At 38.9% G+C, this 18,772-nt stretch overlaps 1 protein-coding gene across 1 annotated transcript in view; it reads left to right on the forward strand.

Moving 5' to 3' along the window:
• SLC25A36 (solute carrier family 25 member 36) overlaps positions 1 to 18,530 on the forward strand; it is a 43,942-nt gene extending 25,412 nt beyond the window's left edge. The window contains exons 3-7 of the mRNA XM_049785359.1: positions 1,677 to 1,754; positions 3,981 to 4,081; positions 14,419 to 14,485; positions 15,970 to 16,259; positions 18,177 to 18,530. Coding sequence (XP_049641316.1) covers positions 1,677 to 1,754; positions 3,981 to 4,081; positions 14,419 to 14,485; positions 15,970 to 16,259; positions 18,177 to 18,370 — 730 coding nt within the window. The 3' untranslated portion in view covers positions 18,371 to 18,530. The remainder of the gene's footprint in view (positions 1 to 1,676; positions 1,755 to 3,980; positions 4,082 to 14,418; positions 14,486 to 15,969; positions 16,260 to 18,176) is intronic.
• Positions 18,531 to 18,772: the final 242 nt, after the last annotated feature.

Raw genomic sequence — 18,772 nt, forward strand, 5'->3', positions numbered from 1 at the left:
TTGGGCATATGCCTAAACCTTGAACTGTCTCTCTGACCCCACAAGAAATCATTCTTAAGCATAGAAAATATTGAGAACCATAAGCCCAATCTGTTTGGAGGACTAGGGGTAAATGCATTCCCATTAGTGGTTGGGAAACCCTGCAGTGCTAGGGATCAAGCGGCTCCTTCCTGCATGTAGAACACACTCTCCAGGCCTTGGAGCTCTCTCCCCGACCTTTCTGGCCTAATCTGTTAACTCTGGATTAAAACAACTGCTCCACAATGGGTAGGGCTCTTGCCTTACAAGCAGCAGATCCAGTTTCTATTCCTGTTATCCCATATAGTCCCCTGAGCATTGCTGGTTCTGGCCCAAAAACAAACAAACAAAAAAAAAAGTAAAATTACTGCTTCCCCTCTAACTTTGTTTTCATCTTCAGAATTTATAAATTGCCCTTACGGTCCTCATTGAATTAGACCTGCCTCTGTTCCTTTCTTTATTAAGCATATGTATCTATCTTGTGTGGTGTTGACTTATTATATATGGTCTATTACACCTACTATGATTTTCCACTGATGAAAGTAAATTTCTCAGTGACACAGGACCTATCTTTAGTGCCTCCTTACTGCTTGATTTTAATGCAGTAAGTTTTGTTTTTTTTTTTTTTTTTTTTTTTTTTTTGGGCCACACCCTGTGACGCTCAGGGGTTACTCCTGGCTATGCGCTCAGAAGTTGCTCCTGGCTTCTTGGGGGACCATATGGGACGCCGGGGGATCGAACCGCGGTCCGTCCTAGGCTAGCGCAGGCAAGGCAGGCACCTTACCTCCAGCGCCACTGCCCGGCCCCTAATGCAGTAAGTTTTTATAAAATAAATGTGAAATGAATAGGAGGAGAAATGGCAACTGGCCTACTATCTTAGTGCCCTAACATTATGTTGGGGTGATTACTTTTCTCGGAGCTTTTCTCTTGAATGGTCAAAGGAGATAATTCTTCAGAATTGAGAGTGTTGTCTAATGTTGAGAAAATAACAATGCACTTGGAAGACAGTACTATTAGGAACTGAATGTGATAGTAAAGGTTATGTGGAGGGGATTGAAAATAAGAAAGATATAGTAGAGCCAGTGAGAAAGCTCAATGGGTTAAGCTGAAGAACACATGCTTTACATAGATTCTACTCCCACTCTGCCTGGTCTCTAAGCACCTCTAGGAGCCACCCCTGAGCACTGGTATGGCTCCAAAAGAAAAACTAACCAAAAAGTGGTGTGGTCACATGACATTAATGTAGAGTGTAGGGCTCTTACCTGGCATGTAGCCAACCCATTTCAATCACTGGCACCCCATGTGGTCCCTGAGCCCCACCAGTAGTGATTTCTGAGTACAGAGCTAGAAGTAAATTGTGAACATTGCTGGGATCTGTTTCTGGGTGTGGCACAAAAACAGAACAAACTGGGGGGAGGGGAGATAATATATAAATTTATCTGGCTGTCTTTAGGAATGTTTAAGTTATTTTTACTGTTACTAGTAAATTATCAATTTTTGTAAAATTTCTGTGTCAAGAAAAATCATTTTTATAAATAAGGAAAACTGGGACACAACATTAGAGGATAAACTAAGGACAGAAAGTAAGCTTATTATGCAAATAAAGTACCAGGCTTTGCAAGGACTTCTCTGTCTAAATAATATTTTCTCTCTTTTAGGATGATCTTGGAAAAAGAAGGACCTCGTTCCTTGTTTAGAGGATTAGGTCCCAATTTAGTGGGAGTAGCTCCTTCCAGGTAAAGCACTAATCAGAATTGACCGTCTTTCTTATTTCTGGCTAACTTGGGAAATGTTACAGAAAAATCTGGGTTGGTAGTCATCAAGTTCAAAATGCAAAAGTGAGGAGGGGTCAGGAATATGGCTTAGTGAAGCGGTGGCACCTGCTTTGCATGGATGAGACTGTGGTTTTAACCCCAGAACCACAGACACACAGAGATTGAAAATTAGTGGTAAGAGGTCTGGATATCTAGAACTAAGCTTAAATGTTGACTTATGGAGATAAATCAAATGCATTTAAAGCCTTATCTCTCTCCCAACCCCTCTTATTTTGTGTCTTATCTTGTAATGCTCAAAGGTTGCTTTCAGTGGTGCTTAGAGGACCATGTGGTACTAGGAAATGAGTCATGACTTTCTGCCTGCGAAGCATGCTCTCAGCCCTTTTGCACTTTCTCTAGGCCTCTAATAATATTTTATCTTTGGTTCTTGGCTTTTTTTCACTCCAGCATTATACAGAATTCATGTGCCAACTTTTGAGGCTGAGGGGCAATGGATGGGGTTTGGGCCACACCCAGCTGTGCTTAAGGTTTATTCCTGGTGGTGCTCAGGGACCTCATGGTGGCAAGACAAGCACCTTATTTTCTGTACTATTTAGCCCTAGCTTTCAACATTTTATTGGCCCTTTTTCTCTTAGGAATTCTTCAATCTGAAGTTGATCTCTGACATCCTATAAGTTCCCCCAAGCCTGCCAGTAGTAACCCTTGAGCACTGAACATTGGTCCAAAACAAAATAATTCCTTTAAAAACAAAACAAAACAAAAAACAACAACAAAAGAGTTCTTTAAGATTAGAAAGATACTACAGTGGTAGGGCACTGACCTATATATGACCAACCTGAATTCTATCTTCAACACATTTGGGTCCCTAAAAGCTGCCAGGTGTACCCTATCTCTAACCCCCCGCCCAAATTCTCCAGATTAGGGACCAGAGATGTAGCTTGCAGTCAGCTCACCTTGTACATGACCCTGGTTCCATCCCAATGTATGCACATGTGTAAACACACGACCTTAAAGTTTCATCTTTATTATAAAAAAAGAAAGCGTAGAGGTTTGGCATTGTTCCTTAAGCATATACCCTGTATCTTAGACTGTACACTTCAAACACACTAACTCTTCTCCCGATTGATATCACTATAAAAAACTGATATAAAAAGTTTGGTATAAAGTCAGATTTTTTTCTGACTTATCATGTATATTAAAGCTTTTCTGTACTTATTTACATAAATTAAAAGTACACAAAATAGGTTTAAAATTTTTGTCTTGTGTGCCAACCCTGTTGGCCAGCAAGTAGGTTTGGGAACTGAGGACGTTCCCCCTACTTCTTGACTGGGAAAGAACAGGCAATCGCCCTTCCCACTATACTATCACTGTAGCCCCAAGACTTTTCATTTGTACTTGTTTGTCCTTTATTGAGTAATTAGAGTAGTTGAGAAATAATGGGCTGTGGTAAGCAGCTGAATTCAGTTTAGTACCCAGAACAGTGGTCGAGATACATAAAGCCATAGTCAACAAATTAGCAATGAAACAAGCTCTTCATAGATTTGATGGGGTGCATCCAAATGTTCGGAAACAACATTAGCTGCCTGATGAACGCTGGTTTCTTTTAGAATTGTATGATGGAGAACCTCATCATTCTCCAGTGTCGTCTACTGATCATTCGGTTCCATTCTCCCTCCCACTCTCAAGCAAATGTGTATTTTTTGTTTATTTAAGTGCTCATGCCACATTGATTTAGCTCAGTTAAGTGTATTTATTTAACTTAGCCCTAGCATTACACAACCCCTCTAGTCCTAGTCAGGTCATCAGAAATCTTTTTTCAACTTTTTGTTTCTGATGTTGGCTGTTGAAGTCCAGGGCAGGAGTGGGGTGGGATGCAGTAGTGTCTCCTAGGTTGCTGGAGACTTATAAAAATGTCTTTATGGTCAAAATGCCTGCCTCAGAGACAAGTAGGATGGGTTGAATGGGACAGAAGCTGAGGACACTGCTGGTGAGAAAAGTTCACTGGTGAAGGGTAATGTATATTCTATGACTGAAACTTATGTATGAACAATTTTGTGACCATAGTGCTTAAGTAATTTATTTTTTAAAAAAAACTAAACCAGGGAATAATAATTATAAAGGTCAATTTGTGTGCGAATTAAATCTTAAAGAATCATGTGTATTGATAAAAACACATCTTTATTTTAGAGCAATATATTTTGCTGCTTATTCAAACTGCAAGGAAAAACTGAATGGTGTATTTGATCCTGACTCTACCCAGGTACACATGATTTCAGCTGCAATGGCAGGTATGAATATGTAGTATTAAAAATTGGAAGTTACTTGAAACATAGTCTTAATGTTGGCTTAGGATGACTATTGAATTAAAATGGATATATGTTGAAAAGTTATGACAGTTAACATGCTTGTTGTTTAATAGCATCTGTAAAAATTAATTTTTCATTTATTAGTATATAATAAACTTTATCAAGAGTATATAAAGCCCTGTTATCAAATAGTCTTGTAACTAGGAGTTTTAAGTGAAAGTATACCTAACATTTTTTAATTGTCTTAATGTGATTTGCTGTATGAATAGAGATCACTTTAATAGTTTTAAGAATCCAACCTTAATTGACTATACATTCTAGAGCTGTAATTGATTCTTCTCTCCTCAATTTCTGTTAGTGCCTTTTCCCTTTTTGCTGCATGTTTTGGCTTCTGTCTGAAATGTGCCAGCAGTTCTTGGTAAAGTATTCATTTTGTCCTGCGCTCAAATCCTGAGATTTTTGTAAGTGATGCATTACTGATAAGTTTCTTACTGTCATGTCTGTATTTTGCAGTTTGTCTAGCACTTCACATAAATCACATTAGATAACACCTGAAATGTAGGCACGGGCTGTCAGTGCATGCTTGCTGTGGTAATATTTCTTGACAGTTTGCTGAGCTTTGTTGCAGATGCACTTTTCCAAATGAAGCTATGACTTCATAAAGCAAATTATAACTACTTTCACCAGAAAGTAAATTGTAAATTTGTCATTTGTTTACTTAATGACTCGTGCTTTAAACCGTTAGCCATTTTATTTACAAATAAATTGGGTCAAATTGAATTACATGTTTGATGAAGTATAAGTTGAGATATTCATTTCTGAAAAGTTAGTAACATTATTAAATTAACAAAAACTTTGCAAATTGTTTTCAAGGCCTTTTATTCCATAATTACAGACTGACTCCACAAGTTTGAAAGCTAAGATTTTAAAGATAAAGGTGATAAAATATTTGATACTGAAGAAATAACCTTAAGTGATGTATAAATCACCCTCCTTTACTATCTTTGGAGTGTAAAGGTTGGTTGATACAGCTCTAGGTTTTTTGAATGAGTTCTTTAATATCATGGAATTATTTAGTTACAACTGAACTTTTTCGATTTTTATTTAAATGGTTTTCGGTCCTCCCCTGGCAGTGCTTGAGAGCTAATACGATGTAAGGGCTTTGAGGACCAGGTGGTACTGGCATCAAATCTGGACCTCTGGCATACAAAATATTTGTTCCAGCCCTCTGAGTTTTCTCCCAACCCTGCAGTTAGTCCTTAATGTGCTTTTTACAGATCTTTGATGCAGATAAATATGATTTTTCCTGTATAAATCTCAGTGGATCTAAAGTTAAAGTTGGTGCCCAGTAAACTAATTAGGTTTTCGGAATGTATTTCTGGATGACTAATATTAAGCTTTTCTTTTTGATCCCATGAAAATTTTTGAAGGGTGTGAAATCAAAAAGTAGATAAGCAATCATTTTAAGTCTAGCTTTTATTAAAATATCTATTACTGTAAATCTTGAGTGTCAGAATAGAGTCTTACTCCTACCAGAACCTCTTGTTTTACTGGACATTCTCATCAGAAATTCTTACTATATTTGTATCACATTGCAAAGAATTTTAGTGTAATTGCCCTTTTGTACTTTTTTCTCAAATGTGTACAAATGTTAGCTCAGTTTTTATCTTTATACATTGGTGTTATTTTCCAACTTGAGTCCATTGAATTTTAGTAAAATCTTTGCACCTGTTCTGAGATTATTAGCACTTTGTATTTACTGTGTAATTTGAAAATACTTCTTTGATTTGTTTGCAGTTGCAATTTTCTGAGAATTGTGTTTCCAGAGTTACCTTGCACTATTTATGAGCATTAACATTTAGCTTTGCAGTTTTTGTACATAATTCCTTGGTGAAGCTGAGTGGTTCGCTGCAGACCCATTAAGGTAGCCTTTTGCCCACTTCATTCTTGAGATAATCTAGACTAGTTTGCTGATGTTTTTTTTCTTCAGGTTCATTTGGAGAGGTTCTCAGAATATGAATTGGGGGGCAATGTGCTTATAGACAGACATGTGAAAGACCAGTTTTTTACCTGGCTATACCCCTAAAAAATGCTAACCTTGTCAATTTAGAATTAAATACTGCACTTAGACTATTAGAGATAATTGCCTGCAAGATTTTGCCACACCGAATAGCACATACATTAATGATTTAGTATTGTACCTTGTTCCTAGTAAACTCTGTAATCAGTCACATCTTGCATTCTGTGAATTGGAGTAAGATAGCAAATCTTTTAAAGAGCAGTTTTTTAAAAATGTGCTATAGTGGGGGTGGGGGGGAAAAAATAAAGAAAAAAAAATGTGCTATAGTACAGCAGGTAAGGCATTTTGCCTTGCATACCGCCAACTCTGGTTCAGTCCTCCAGGAGTAAGCCCTGAGCACAGTCAGATATGACTCCAAAATTAAAAAAAAAAAAAAAAAAAGTTTTATTTTCATTTGATTTTGTGTTTCAAGAGATATATGTAGGAATTTATAAGCCTGAAATTGAATGGTCCGTTTTGTGCGTTGAAGAGTGTAAGGATGTTTAATTGAATCAAGTCACGTTCACACTTTGTTTTACTTGCCTCTTCCACCCTCTCCCCTCCACAATGTTAATCTTGGTCAGACTAAATACATTTTAGCTATTGAGGTTACTCATTTTATTGAGGGTATTTTGTTTCTTTTGAATGAATTTGCATATTCCTCTATAAACAATTATTATATAAGAAATTCCTTTTTATAGTAATTTCCAACTTTCACATGGTTTCATGTGGAACGTGCGTACTTTCATACACAACATTAGAGCCAGCAAAGAGCTCTGTGGCAGAGTACATGCTCTTCCTGTATGAGATGCTTGGTTCAATTCCTGGCTCCAAAATGTATTACAGTGTAGTTGTTTAACATACACTACCAACCTACTGGGTTTGCTTTATAGCATTTATTCAAGATACCTTTTTTTTTTTTTTTAACAGACTAAAATTCATTGGCTATTATTTTCTTTGTACTACAGTTCTATTTGACTTAGCAAAGGTTAAGTTTAATTTACTTGTGAATATTTTATCTTAAAACTACAATTTTTAAAATATTTTGTTTCTCCATGGCACTTCTTCCCTAAGCCAGATGGATGGTTGACAGATGTTTTATGTATTTGTGTGTAAACATTTTCCTGTTTTTGTTTTGTAGAGCACAAGAAATTAAATACAAAGTAATCCAAAATATTATATAGCAATGGATGTGCAATATTACTGGCAATAGTGCAAAAGGTGAAAGGTACTACTGTAGTAACACTATTTTATTTACAATACTATAAATAGTTCCAAAATTTCTTTCGAATGTAAAAGATACGTTAAGTGATCTTGTGATTGTGGAAGAATAGAAAATGATCATTTCAACTCTGATTACCATAGATTAATATGGAGCTGATAGCACCTTCTAAATATTTTCTTCAATTCCCCTATGACAAGGTTAGCATTTTTTCTTTGAGGAAAAATTGGTCTTTTAGGTAAGTATTTGGACTCAGAAACTGCTGCAGCTAGCAGAATTTTGCAGTACTTGGTACATTTTTAAAAATACAATTTGTGGCCCTTTGTGATATTCCTTCATTTTTCTTTTTTAATTTAAAATTTTCTCCCCCCCCCAAAAGTTAGATCTCACAGTAAATATTTTTCAAATCCTTCCAGTGGGATTCATTTTGTACACATGTTTCTGATGAGGTCACTGCTTGTTGTTATGATACAGAAAAGCCTGTGTCTATTTTAGGCATTTACTGTACATTTCTCCCGAGAAAAGAGTGAGATCGTGTCATCTCATGCTCCCCATCCGCAGGTCACTTCCTGTAGAAATATGGACTAACTTACACCTCGTGAGTACTCATCTGAGCATCTCTTGCAGCCTCTAGTTTAAGAACACACCCTGGGATTTGATAATAGCTGTGGAATTAGCTAATAAGAGGCGGGACATGAACTTTGATTTCCTGGATTTGTGGTGTCTGAGTATTTTGTAAAAGTTAATTCTGATCCCTTTGGAAAATTCCTTCTAGAAGGAAAATGGGTAACTAGTCATTGTGTAATAAATTCCTGGGGTCTTCAGCTTAGCCATATGGTTCCGACTTCTAAAGATTTTGGTAACAGTATTTAAAATATACAAAATTGGAAATGATATGAAACTCTTCTAGGAATACTGGTAATTCTCTTTACTTAATATATTTAAAGTCTACTACCATCTCCCCACACTCTCATCTGTTGATACTTGCACTCTCCTGCAAAAATATTTGCTTTAATACTAAGAATTCCTTTTAAAACAAATGCAGGATCCTAATATAGGGTCTTAGATGTTTTAAATAGGGTTTTTGTTTGGTTTGGGTTTGACTTTTTTGTTTGCTTTTCCAGTTTTAGAATGTTGAGTGGGCTTTGATCTAGAAGTCAGTTAAGTAAACTGTACTGCAAATAAACACCTTACTACAAGTATCACTCACAGCCATTTTTAACAAGTTTACTTTAGGCAGAATTTCTGTACCATCTGTTTTTCAGTTGTTTTTTATTAGATGGAGATGAAACATTGCATTATGAAATATTTTGTTTTTCTACATTGAATCTTAAACTGAATGGTCAAGAAACATTTTTTTATTTTTTTCCAAAAAAAACCTATCTGTACCAAAATACTAACCACGCTCCTAACAGTATGGCTATTTTGGGCCTTCACTTACTATTATTTCTTAGTATTTAGATTCTTACTGTACCTCTGAGTCAGTTTTAATGTTTACTGCATTCAGAATATTAATGTTGATTAACATAACACTTAAGATTTTATAAGATTCAAATGCCAAAATTAAAAATAATAGAAAATTAAATATAAAGGGTACTATTCCCCAACATTGTGTGCCTAGAACAAATAGAAAAATATGTTTAACTTTGACTTTTTGTCAACTTCAGATCGTTTTATTGTATGTAATCCTAACATAATTTTTGCTTCTTCACAACCTATTTCATTTCTTGAATACATTTTTTTTTAGATTTAGCTGATCTAAGACTTTCTTAGCTTGAATGACATTGGTTAAGAGAAAGTAATAAAAGTGAAACTTAAGGACTAGAGTTTTAATTGTAAAGGATCAACAGTTCAACACTTGTGGATCATACTAGACTTTATCTAATTTAGTGGTTTAGTGGTAGACAGATAAATGCCATTATCATTGGGAGAATAATGTTTTATAGCAAGTATACGCACAGTGGAACCAAAGTGATATAGTTGATACAGATTATTACTAAGGGATGAAGTGACAACATTCCTCTCACTTAAGTTAAATCCTGTCCTATAAGTTAATCTGTGTATGGAAATGAATTTTAATTAAGTGAGAAATACCTACTGTTTGCTTACTGCCGTTATTAATATGCACAGATTATTATTGGTATTTATTGCTAGTAGTGATTATAAAAATATTTTGGCACCCCTGGGTAGGCACATATTTTTTATTATAATGTGTATATGAAGGGGTTTGTTTTATATTTTTATTGAGGAATTTTTGTAACTTGGTTACTAGGTAGAAATATTTAGGGTAGATTTTTATTTTCACAGGAAATCTGGCTTAATTTATTTTCAAAGAAAATTAATAAATTGAGGGGCCGGGTAGGTGGCGCTGGAGGTAAGGTGTCTGCCTTGCAAGCGCTAGCCAAGGAAGGACCTCGGTTCGATCCCCCGGCGTCCCATATGGTCCACCCAAGCCAGGGGCGATTTCTGAGCACATAGCCAGGAGTAACCCCTGAGCGTCAAACGGGTGTGGCCCAAAAACCAAAAAAAAAAAAAAAAAAAAAAAAAGAAAATTAATAAATTGAAGATTTTACCTTAACAAGCTGTGTTGTATAGGATGTACAGTTTCAGGATATTTTTTTTTTTTTTTTTTTTTGATTTTTGGGCCACACCCGGCGGTGCTCAGGGGTTACTCCTAGCTGTCTGCTCAGAAATAGCTCCTGGCAGGCACGGGGGACCATATGGGACACCGGGATTCAAACCAACCACCTTTGGTCCTGGATCGGCTGCTTGCAAGGCAAACACCGCTGTGCTATCTCTCCGGGCCCGATATTTTTGTTTTTTTGTTTTTTTTTTTTTTTTTTTTTTTTTTTTTAGTTTTTTTTTTTAGTTTTTGGGTCACACCCGGCAGTGCTCAGGGGTTACTCCTGGCTGTCTGCTCAGAAATAGCTCCTGGCAGGCACGGGGGACCATATGGGACACCGGGATTCGAACCAACCACCTTTGGTCCTGGATCGGCTGCTTGCAAGGCAAACACCGCTGTGCTATCTCTCCGGGCCCTGTTTTTAAACTATATTTTTTGGTGATTGTTTTTGTGATGTGAATAATTTTTGTTTATAGTTTATAGTAGGAGAGGGCGAGGGAAACCCAGAAGATAAAGGAAGAGAAACTAAATACCCAGAGCTGGGGAGCAGGCCACTCAGAAATGGGCATTACCTTGGCTTTTAAAATTTAATTTAAAAAAATAATGATAAATAGAAATGATTAAGAGCAGAGCAGAATTTTTTGTTTGTTTGTTTGTTTGTTTTTGGGCCACACCCAGTGATGCTCAGGGATTACTCCTGGCTATGCACTCAGAAATCGCCCCTGGCTTGGGTGACCATATGGGACACCACAGGATTGAACCGTGGTTCGTCCTAGGTTAGCGAGTGCAAGGCAAATACCCTACTGTCTGCGCCACCACCCTAGAGCAGAATATTTTGTTCATCTATTCTTAGTGGCTTTTGACGAATAGCCTCAAATATTTAGCTAATACAAATACTTAAGTTTCTGAACCAGAAAAGTAACATGGTAGGTAAGGTGCCTACCTTTCATACAGCTTACTTGGGTTTGATCCCTGCATTCCATGTGGTCCCCGGAACTTGCCAGTAGTAAGTCATGAGTGCAGAGCCAGGAGAAATCCCTGAGCATTGGAAGATATAGACCCCCCCAACCCCCCTCCCAAAAAACCCTCAAATACTTAAGTTGTTAAAAATCATTAAATTATTGCAAGCAGCTGATCCAGGACCAAAGGTGGTTGGTTCGAATCCCAGTGTCCCATATGGTCCCCCATGCCTGCCAGGAACTATTTCTGAGCAGACAGCCAGAAATAACCCCTGAGCACTGCTGGGTATGTCCCAAAAAACAAAAAAAAAAAAATCATTAAATTGGTGGGGTTAGAGTAATAGCACAACAGTAGGGCATTTGCCTTGCATGCTGCCAACCCAGGATAAACCCAGGTTCGATCCCCAACATCCCATATGATTCCCCAAACTGGCAGGGTTGATTTCTGAGCACAGAACCAGGTGTGGCCCAACTCCCCCCCCCCCCCAAAAAAAAAAGTAAAATATAACTTGAATATCTCTAGTTTTTTGATGTTTTTTTCTGTTTTGATTTAAGAGAAAAATAATTTAACTTTATTCTCAAGCTACATCGTGGAAAGCAAAATATTTTCCAAACAAAATAAACTGGTCTGTTATTTTCATTTTTTAACCAAAAATATATACATAGAAGTCCCTCTTAATTAAAAATGGTCTTTATGACAGCCTGTTCTTCCATTTATAATTTAATATTTTGATTTTGGGTCACACCTGGCTTGCTCAGGGTTATTCCTTGCTATGTACTCAGGGATCATTCCTGGTGGTACTTGGGAGACCATATGGAATGGTGGGGATTAAACCTAAAACTGCTGCTTGCAAGGCAACCCCCCTATGCACTGTACTATCACTCAGGCCCCTATTTAATTTATTTTTAATTGCTGGGGTTAAATCCAGAGCTTCACACATGAGGCACATGCTCTGCCACTGTGCTACTAATCTGAATCTAAATTACTATTATTTTAATACCAGCTAATGCTTATATATTGTTAGTTTGATTTTAGTTTTACATGTATGTATTTAGTATTAAAAGTACTTGAGATAGCTAAAAATAACCACCATAGGGGCCGGGCGGTGGCGCTGGAGGTAAGGTGCCTGCCTTACCTGCGCTAGCCTAGGAGACGGACCGCGGTTCGATCCCCCGGCGTCCCATATGGTCCCCCAAGCCAGGAGCGACTTCTGAGCGCATAGCCAGGAGTAACCCCTGAGCGTCACCGGGTGTGGCCCAAAAACCAAAAAAAAAAAAAAAAAAAAAAAAAAAAATTTAACCACCATAAAATTATTAGAGGGGTTATGAAACTTCAAACTTTTATTAACCCCCCCCCCCCACTTTGCTTAATAGAGTTAATTTGAGCATTCTTTTCTGAAATACTGGTTATTTCTATGTGGATTAAGGGAATAAAAATATTTTGTTTGGGGGGGGGGCCATGGTCATAATTGCAGAAGATAAGATATTTGCTTTGCATATGGCTGGCCCAGGTTCCATCCCTGGTGCATCATATAGTCCCCTGAATTTGCTAGGTCAGGAGTGATCCCTGAGTGCAGAGCCAGAGTAAGCTCTGACCATCACTGGATGTGGCCCAACAAATAAAATGTTTTGTTTTGGGCCACATTTGACCAGTGCTTGAAACTACTCGAGGCTCTGTGCTTGGGGTCTCCCTGAGCAGTATCAGGGGACTAGGGACCATGCATTGTCAGGGATCCAGCCCAGGCCTCTTCCTTGCAAAGTTGTCCCTCACCCCTTTGACTCGATCACCAGCCCAAAGAAAATGAAATCTGAGTTAGTCAATCAGAGAGAGAAAAGGAGTATGTCCACTAACTTGCAGTTATGGTTTTTGGAGGGATATGGGGGAAGACACCCAGTGGTTCCCAGAGGCTATTCCTAGCTCTTTGGCACTTGGGTAAAAATTTGGAGTGTCAGGTGACAAATTGGGCTAGATTGACATACCCCTTGTATTATCTATATCCAATTTTTAAACAGCTTAACAAAATTATTTTGTATTTCTGGATATTAATTATGCCGCCCAGCACTTTTGTTCCCAAAAGTATTATACTCATATTTAAATATACTTATTACATTCTACCTTTCTAAAATAAAGGACATGACCTATTCATATTTTATAGGAAATATTAAAATAGTTTAACTTTATATAATTTTCCTTATAGAGATTATCATTGACTAAAGACCAGTGAATAAAGAATAGGTCTCTGAAAATTTTATAGTTAAACTAGCAACAGAAAAACAAATTCACATCATTAAGATGCATTTCATGGGCAGCTTTTCTCCCCCAGAACTCAAGAATGATGTAGATGGGGCCAGAGAGATAGCATGGAGGTAAGGCATATTTGCCTTGCATGCAGAAGGACAGTGGTTCGAATCCCGCATCCCATATGGTCCCCCTAGCCTGCCATGGGTGATTTCTGAGCATAGAGCCAGGAGTATTCCCTGAGTGCTGCCGGGTGTGACCCAAAAGCCAAAACAAAACCAAAAAAATGATATAGATGTAGTTTGCAGAATACTAGGAAGATAGTAAGGAGAAACTAATACTAACTTAGCAGCATTCTCTTCCAGAGATCTGAATCTGCTACCAAGGCTGGTCCCTTTTGCATGCAGTAGCCGACTTTCAGAGTGGGCCTTCTGTCCTAAGTTTCTCACTTTAAGGAAATTACACCTTGGAACTTTTGAGGCTTTCTGTGTTTAAGTAAATTAAAAATGCATTTCTCGGGGCCAGAGCAGTGGTACAAGTGGTAGGGCGTCTGCCTTGCATGCGCTAATCTAGGACGGACCACAATTCGATCCCCAGCATCCCATATGGTCCCCCAAGCCAGGAGAGATTTCTGAGCGCATAGCCAGGTATAACCCCCTAAGAGTCACCGGGTGTGGCCCCTCAAAAAAATGCATTTCTCTTTTTAACCCTAAAAAAGACCTTGCCTTTGTGATACCGTTATTTAATAATATTAGTATGTGCTTTAAAAAGTAATCCTCAAGCCAAATACTGAGATTTATGTTGAACAAATGTTGAAGGTAGTGAATGGGGTGATACTTGGACTCCCCAAGTAGTTGTTAAGAGAGTGACCATGTCCTCTGACCCCCAAAAAGCCCAAAATACCTGTCGAAATACGTTTCTGGGTTCAGCCTAAAAGAGAAATTCATTATATGCTGAATATGTTTTAAGAGGTATTTTTATATAAGCAGCTAGTTCTCTTAAAAGAATATTTTAGTTACAGTCAGAATTTCAGGATGTAGATTTTGAAAAACATAAATTTTCATGGTTGATTGGATGTGTAAAATAAAAGTGTAAAGCTTACAGCTATAGTTTAAATATTTATATTTCTTTAATATATTTTAAAATAATTTTTAAAAACCATATGGTTAATGTGTTCTTAATTTTTACCAGAGTTCATTTTAAACATGTTTGTTTAGGTTTTACTGCAATCACAGCAACCAACCCCATTTGGCTTATAAAGACTCGGTTACAGCTTGATGCAAGGTATGTACGTTTATCAAAAATGAAGTTGGTTATAACTGATCTTTGTATCACCTTTCTTGCAGCAGGTATCTAGGCATGTTCTCTTCGGTATTGATCGCTGAAGTTTGCTTTCTGAAACTTGGGTTTACCATGGAGAAGCACAAATCATATTCCAGAGGCAGGGAGAAACTTACAGAGCCGAAGCAGATGCTTTGTAATCAGGAACCTGTGTTCCATCTCTAGCATCACAGGATCTTCCAAGCACCAAGCTGGGTGTGGCTCCAATGAGGAATTAGTGAATAAAATAGTAATATTTCAATAAAGTATCTTTGGGATTATGTTTTTTGAAGATAGGAGGCAGATTGGACCAAACCCAGCAAAGCACATGGTTTATTCTTGGTTGGGAGATTAGGTGATCTTGGGTGTTTGGAATCAAACCCAGGCCAGCTACTTGGAAGGCAAGCACATTTTGCTCTCTGGCTCCCTAAACCATTTCTTATAAATAAGGTCATAAATATTATTTAAAAGTAAAAATTATAGGGGCCGGAGAAATAGCATGGAGGTAGGGCATTTTCCTTGCATGCAAAAGGACAGTGGTTCGAATCCCAGCATCCCATATGGTCCTCTGAGTCTGCCAGGAGCGATTTCTGAGTGTAGAGACAGGAGTAACCCCTGAGTGCTGCCAGGTGTGACCCCAAAACCAAACCAAAAAAAAGAAAAGTAAAAAGTATAGGGGCTGGAAATTATAGTGCAATACATAGGGTACTTGCCTTGCAGGTGGCTAACCCAGGCTTAATCCCTGGTACCATATGTGGTCCCCTACGCAGAAGCCCACCAGGCATGATCCCTGATTACAGAGCCAGGAGTAAATCCTGAGCACCGCCAGGTATGGTCTTCAAAAAATAGTAATAAAGCTCAGAAACATACTTGCATAAGCTGCACCTTAACTATAAGAAAGCATTCTTGGGCGCGGAGAGATAGCACAGTGGCGTTTGCCTTGCAAGCAGCCGATCCAGGACCAAAGGTGGTTGGTTCGAATCCCGGTGTCCCATATGGTCCCCCGTGCCTGCCAGGAGCTATTTCTGAGCAGACAGCCAGGAGTAACCCCTGAGCACCGCCGGGTGTGGCCCAAAAAAAAAAAAAAAAAAAAGGCATTCTTGGGCATAGGACTTAAGTAGATGACTCTACTCTAGAAATTCTTGTTCGTTGTCCGTGTAGGTTACTTAATTTGGGACAAAAGAGAAAATCTAAAATGATTCTAAAATTCTGATTTTACCTCTGTGGGTTATTTCCACTCCTATAATTTGCCTGATTTAAAAAAAAATGTACTGCTGGGGCCAAAGAGATAATACTAAGTTTGCATAAGTTGACTCAGGTTCAGTTCCCAGCGGCACATAAGCTCCTCTCAGCACGGGTGTCACCCAAAAACTCGAAAAACAAACAAGCCAAACTAAGTCTAGACTACTTTTATTTACACTAACAAGACTTTTCTTTTTTTACTTTAGGAACCGTGGGGAAAAGCGAATGAGCGCTTTTGAGTGTGTTGCTAAAGTGTATCAGGCTGACGGACTTAGAGGATTCTATAGGGGCATGTCTGCTTCATACGCTGGCATTTCAGAGACTGTTATCCACTTCGTTATTTATGAGAGTATTAAGCAAAGACTGTTGGAGCATAAGGCTGCTTCGCCAATGGAAAATGATGAAGAGTCTGTGAAAGAAGCCTCCGATTTTGTGGGAATGATGCTAGCTGCTGCCACCTCAAAGACTTGTGCTACGTCAATAGCCTATCCTCATGGTAAGAGAAGAGGGAGGCTGCCTTGGGGTGTGCTTCTGTCAGTTCAGAACTGCCTTCCCACCTCCACTGACAGCCTGTTGATATGAGCATTTATCGGTTTACCGCAACTTGTAACAAAATCAAGTTCTTCATAATCACAGCAAATCCGTATCAGTAACCAGGTTGTTGGTATATGACTATGTGTTGAGCAGAGGGGTTAGCTTTTACCCATCTAGATAGACATCAGTCACATTCTACCAGGTGACCTTTGGGTAGATTAGCGGGGCCCGATATAGGAGACAGTCCTCAGTAGTGCTCAAGGCCACCAGGGCCTCACCCAGCAGAGGGGTGTGAAATGGCAAAGCTCAGCTCCCCACCCTCTGTATGAAGAGCCGTTTCTGCCTTTGCCTGTTACCTATGGCCCCTTGGAGGCCTTGTTCGTTCTCTCACAAAGTAGAGCAAAAGCTTCATCCAGAATCTGTACTAGACCTAGGAATTAGGTCTAGTAATAATTCTAGTATTAGAATTAGACGCAATATTTACCCTAAAAGGTTGTTTCTGAGGTTCACAATGGTTCAAAGAAAGAGTTTCGCCATCTCTACCAATTTGAACCTGGAGCATTCCCCATTTTTCCTGGGGGTTGCTCCTAGTCTCTGTGAAAGAAGTCAGAAGCACACGGTTAGGTTCTGAGTTCTGCAGGAGGACTGGGACTGGGATCCTTTTAGAAGAGAGGAGAGCTGAGTGAGACACTGTGGGTAGTCTCATGTGGGGGCACAGTGATTGTATAGGCTGGGATACTGAGGGCACAAATTATTGCAGCTGCATATCAGGGCTGTGCTGAGGTTGGGTAAGTGATAGATGCTGAAAAAGCAAGCCCTGCGTTCAGTCTTGTCCCAGCCTAAGTAGCCGTCTCAGTGGCCCCATCCTCACTCTTTCAAGAAAATGAAGAAAACTTGGACTCACTGTAATCTTGTAAAGATCTCTTTCAGATATGGAATTATGAATTATGGTTGGCTTTTAGTTGACAGGTGGGGTCTTTTAGCTCGCAGCTTTTATTTTAAACATTTATCATTTATACACATAAAGTTTGATCTTGGCATCTATGGGCCATTGTGACTAGATTGGTTTTAACTTAGTGTTCACAAATACTTATTGCTCAGTCATTCTGTAGTCATCTTTGACATAATTTTTGTGTTTTCTTTATATCTTCTCTGTTGCTCTGTATGATTAGTTTATGTGTTTGGGAGTATCGGGGCCACATACAGAGGTTCTCAGGAAGGTACACAGGACCCCATGTGGTGCCCAGATCAAACTAGGATTGGCCTCATGCAAGCAAGTGCCTTGCTTCCTGTACTATCTCTCCGGTCTAGTATATAGGATTTTTGCTAAATGTCTTAAAAGCTTGATGTAATTACATGATTTTTTTTTTTTCGGGCCACACCCGTTTGATGCTCAGGGGTTACTCCTGGCTAAGCGCTCAGAAATCGCCCCTGGCTTGGGGGGACCATATGGGACACCGGGGGATCGAACCGAGGTCCTGATCCTTGGCTAGCACTTGCAAGGCAGACACCTTACCTCTAGCGCCACCTCGCCGGCCCCAGTAATTACATGATTTTGACTTAAGTATATTACACATAAAAATTTACTCTCTGGAACTGGAAACGAGACCACAACAGCGCATTTGCTTTGCACATAGCCAACCCAAGTCTGATCTCTGGCATCCTGTATGGTCCCCTGAGCCTGTAAGGAGTGATATCTGAGTGCAGAGTCAGGAGTAAACTCTGAGCACAGCCAGGTGTATCCCAAAAATAAAAACAAAAAAATTCACTCCCCTGTGCCATCTCTTCAGTCCCAGAAAAATGACTCATACTAAGTTTTTGTCAACCTGTAAGTGGGATTTGGTTAATATTTACAATCACTTTTTTCCCTCCCAAACAGAAGTTGTAAGAACACGACTACGTGAAGAAGGAACAAAGTATAGATCACTTTTTCAGACATTATCCCTGTTGGTTCAAGAGGAAGGTTATGGGTCTCTTTACCGTGGCCTAACCACTCATCTGGTGAGACAGATTCCAAACACAGCCATCTTGATGGCCACCTATGAGGTGGTGGTCTACTTACTCAATGGATAGCAGCACGGACTGTGGGCCGGAAAGAGGGAAGACCAAAAGATGACAGTGGACCATGGAATGTCAAAGCCAGCATGGTGGACAGAAGAAAAATTGTTTGGGAACATGTAACTATGCCCAAGTGGAAGTTTGGTTGTAGCGATTAAAGTGATTGTGCCACATTGCTTGGTCTTTCCAGTGATGTGAAGGAAACCTTGGGTCTCTCCAAGGAAATGCCTTTAGAAGCACTCCTTTCTCAGAATTGCCATTTTCTCCCTCCTGACCACTAAGCCCAGTTGCATTTTGTAGATTTATGGCAGGGTGCAGTTTTTATTTCAAGCACTTTTCCAGTCTTATCAGCAGAGCCATCCTAAGCTCTGCACTCAGCTGTGATAATGAAAAAAGTATTGATAGTCATTGTATTGA

Source organism: Suncus etruscus, chromosome 13, assembly GCF_024139225.1.
Source record: "Suncus etruscus isolate mSunEtr1 chromosome 13, mSunEtr1.pri.cur, whole genome shotgun sequence".
In the NCBI taxonomy this organism is placed as follows: Eukaryota; Metazoa; Chordata; class Mammalia; order Eulipotyphla; family Soricidae; genus Suncus; species Suncus etruscus.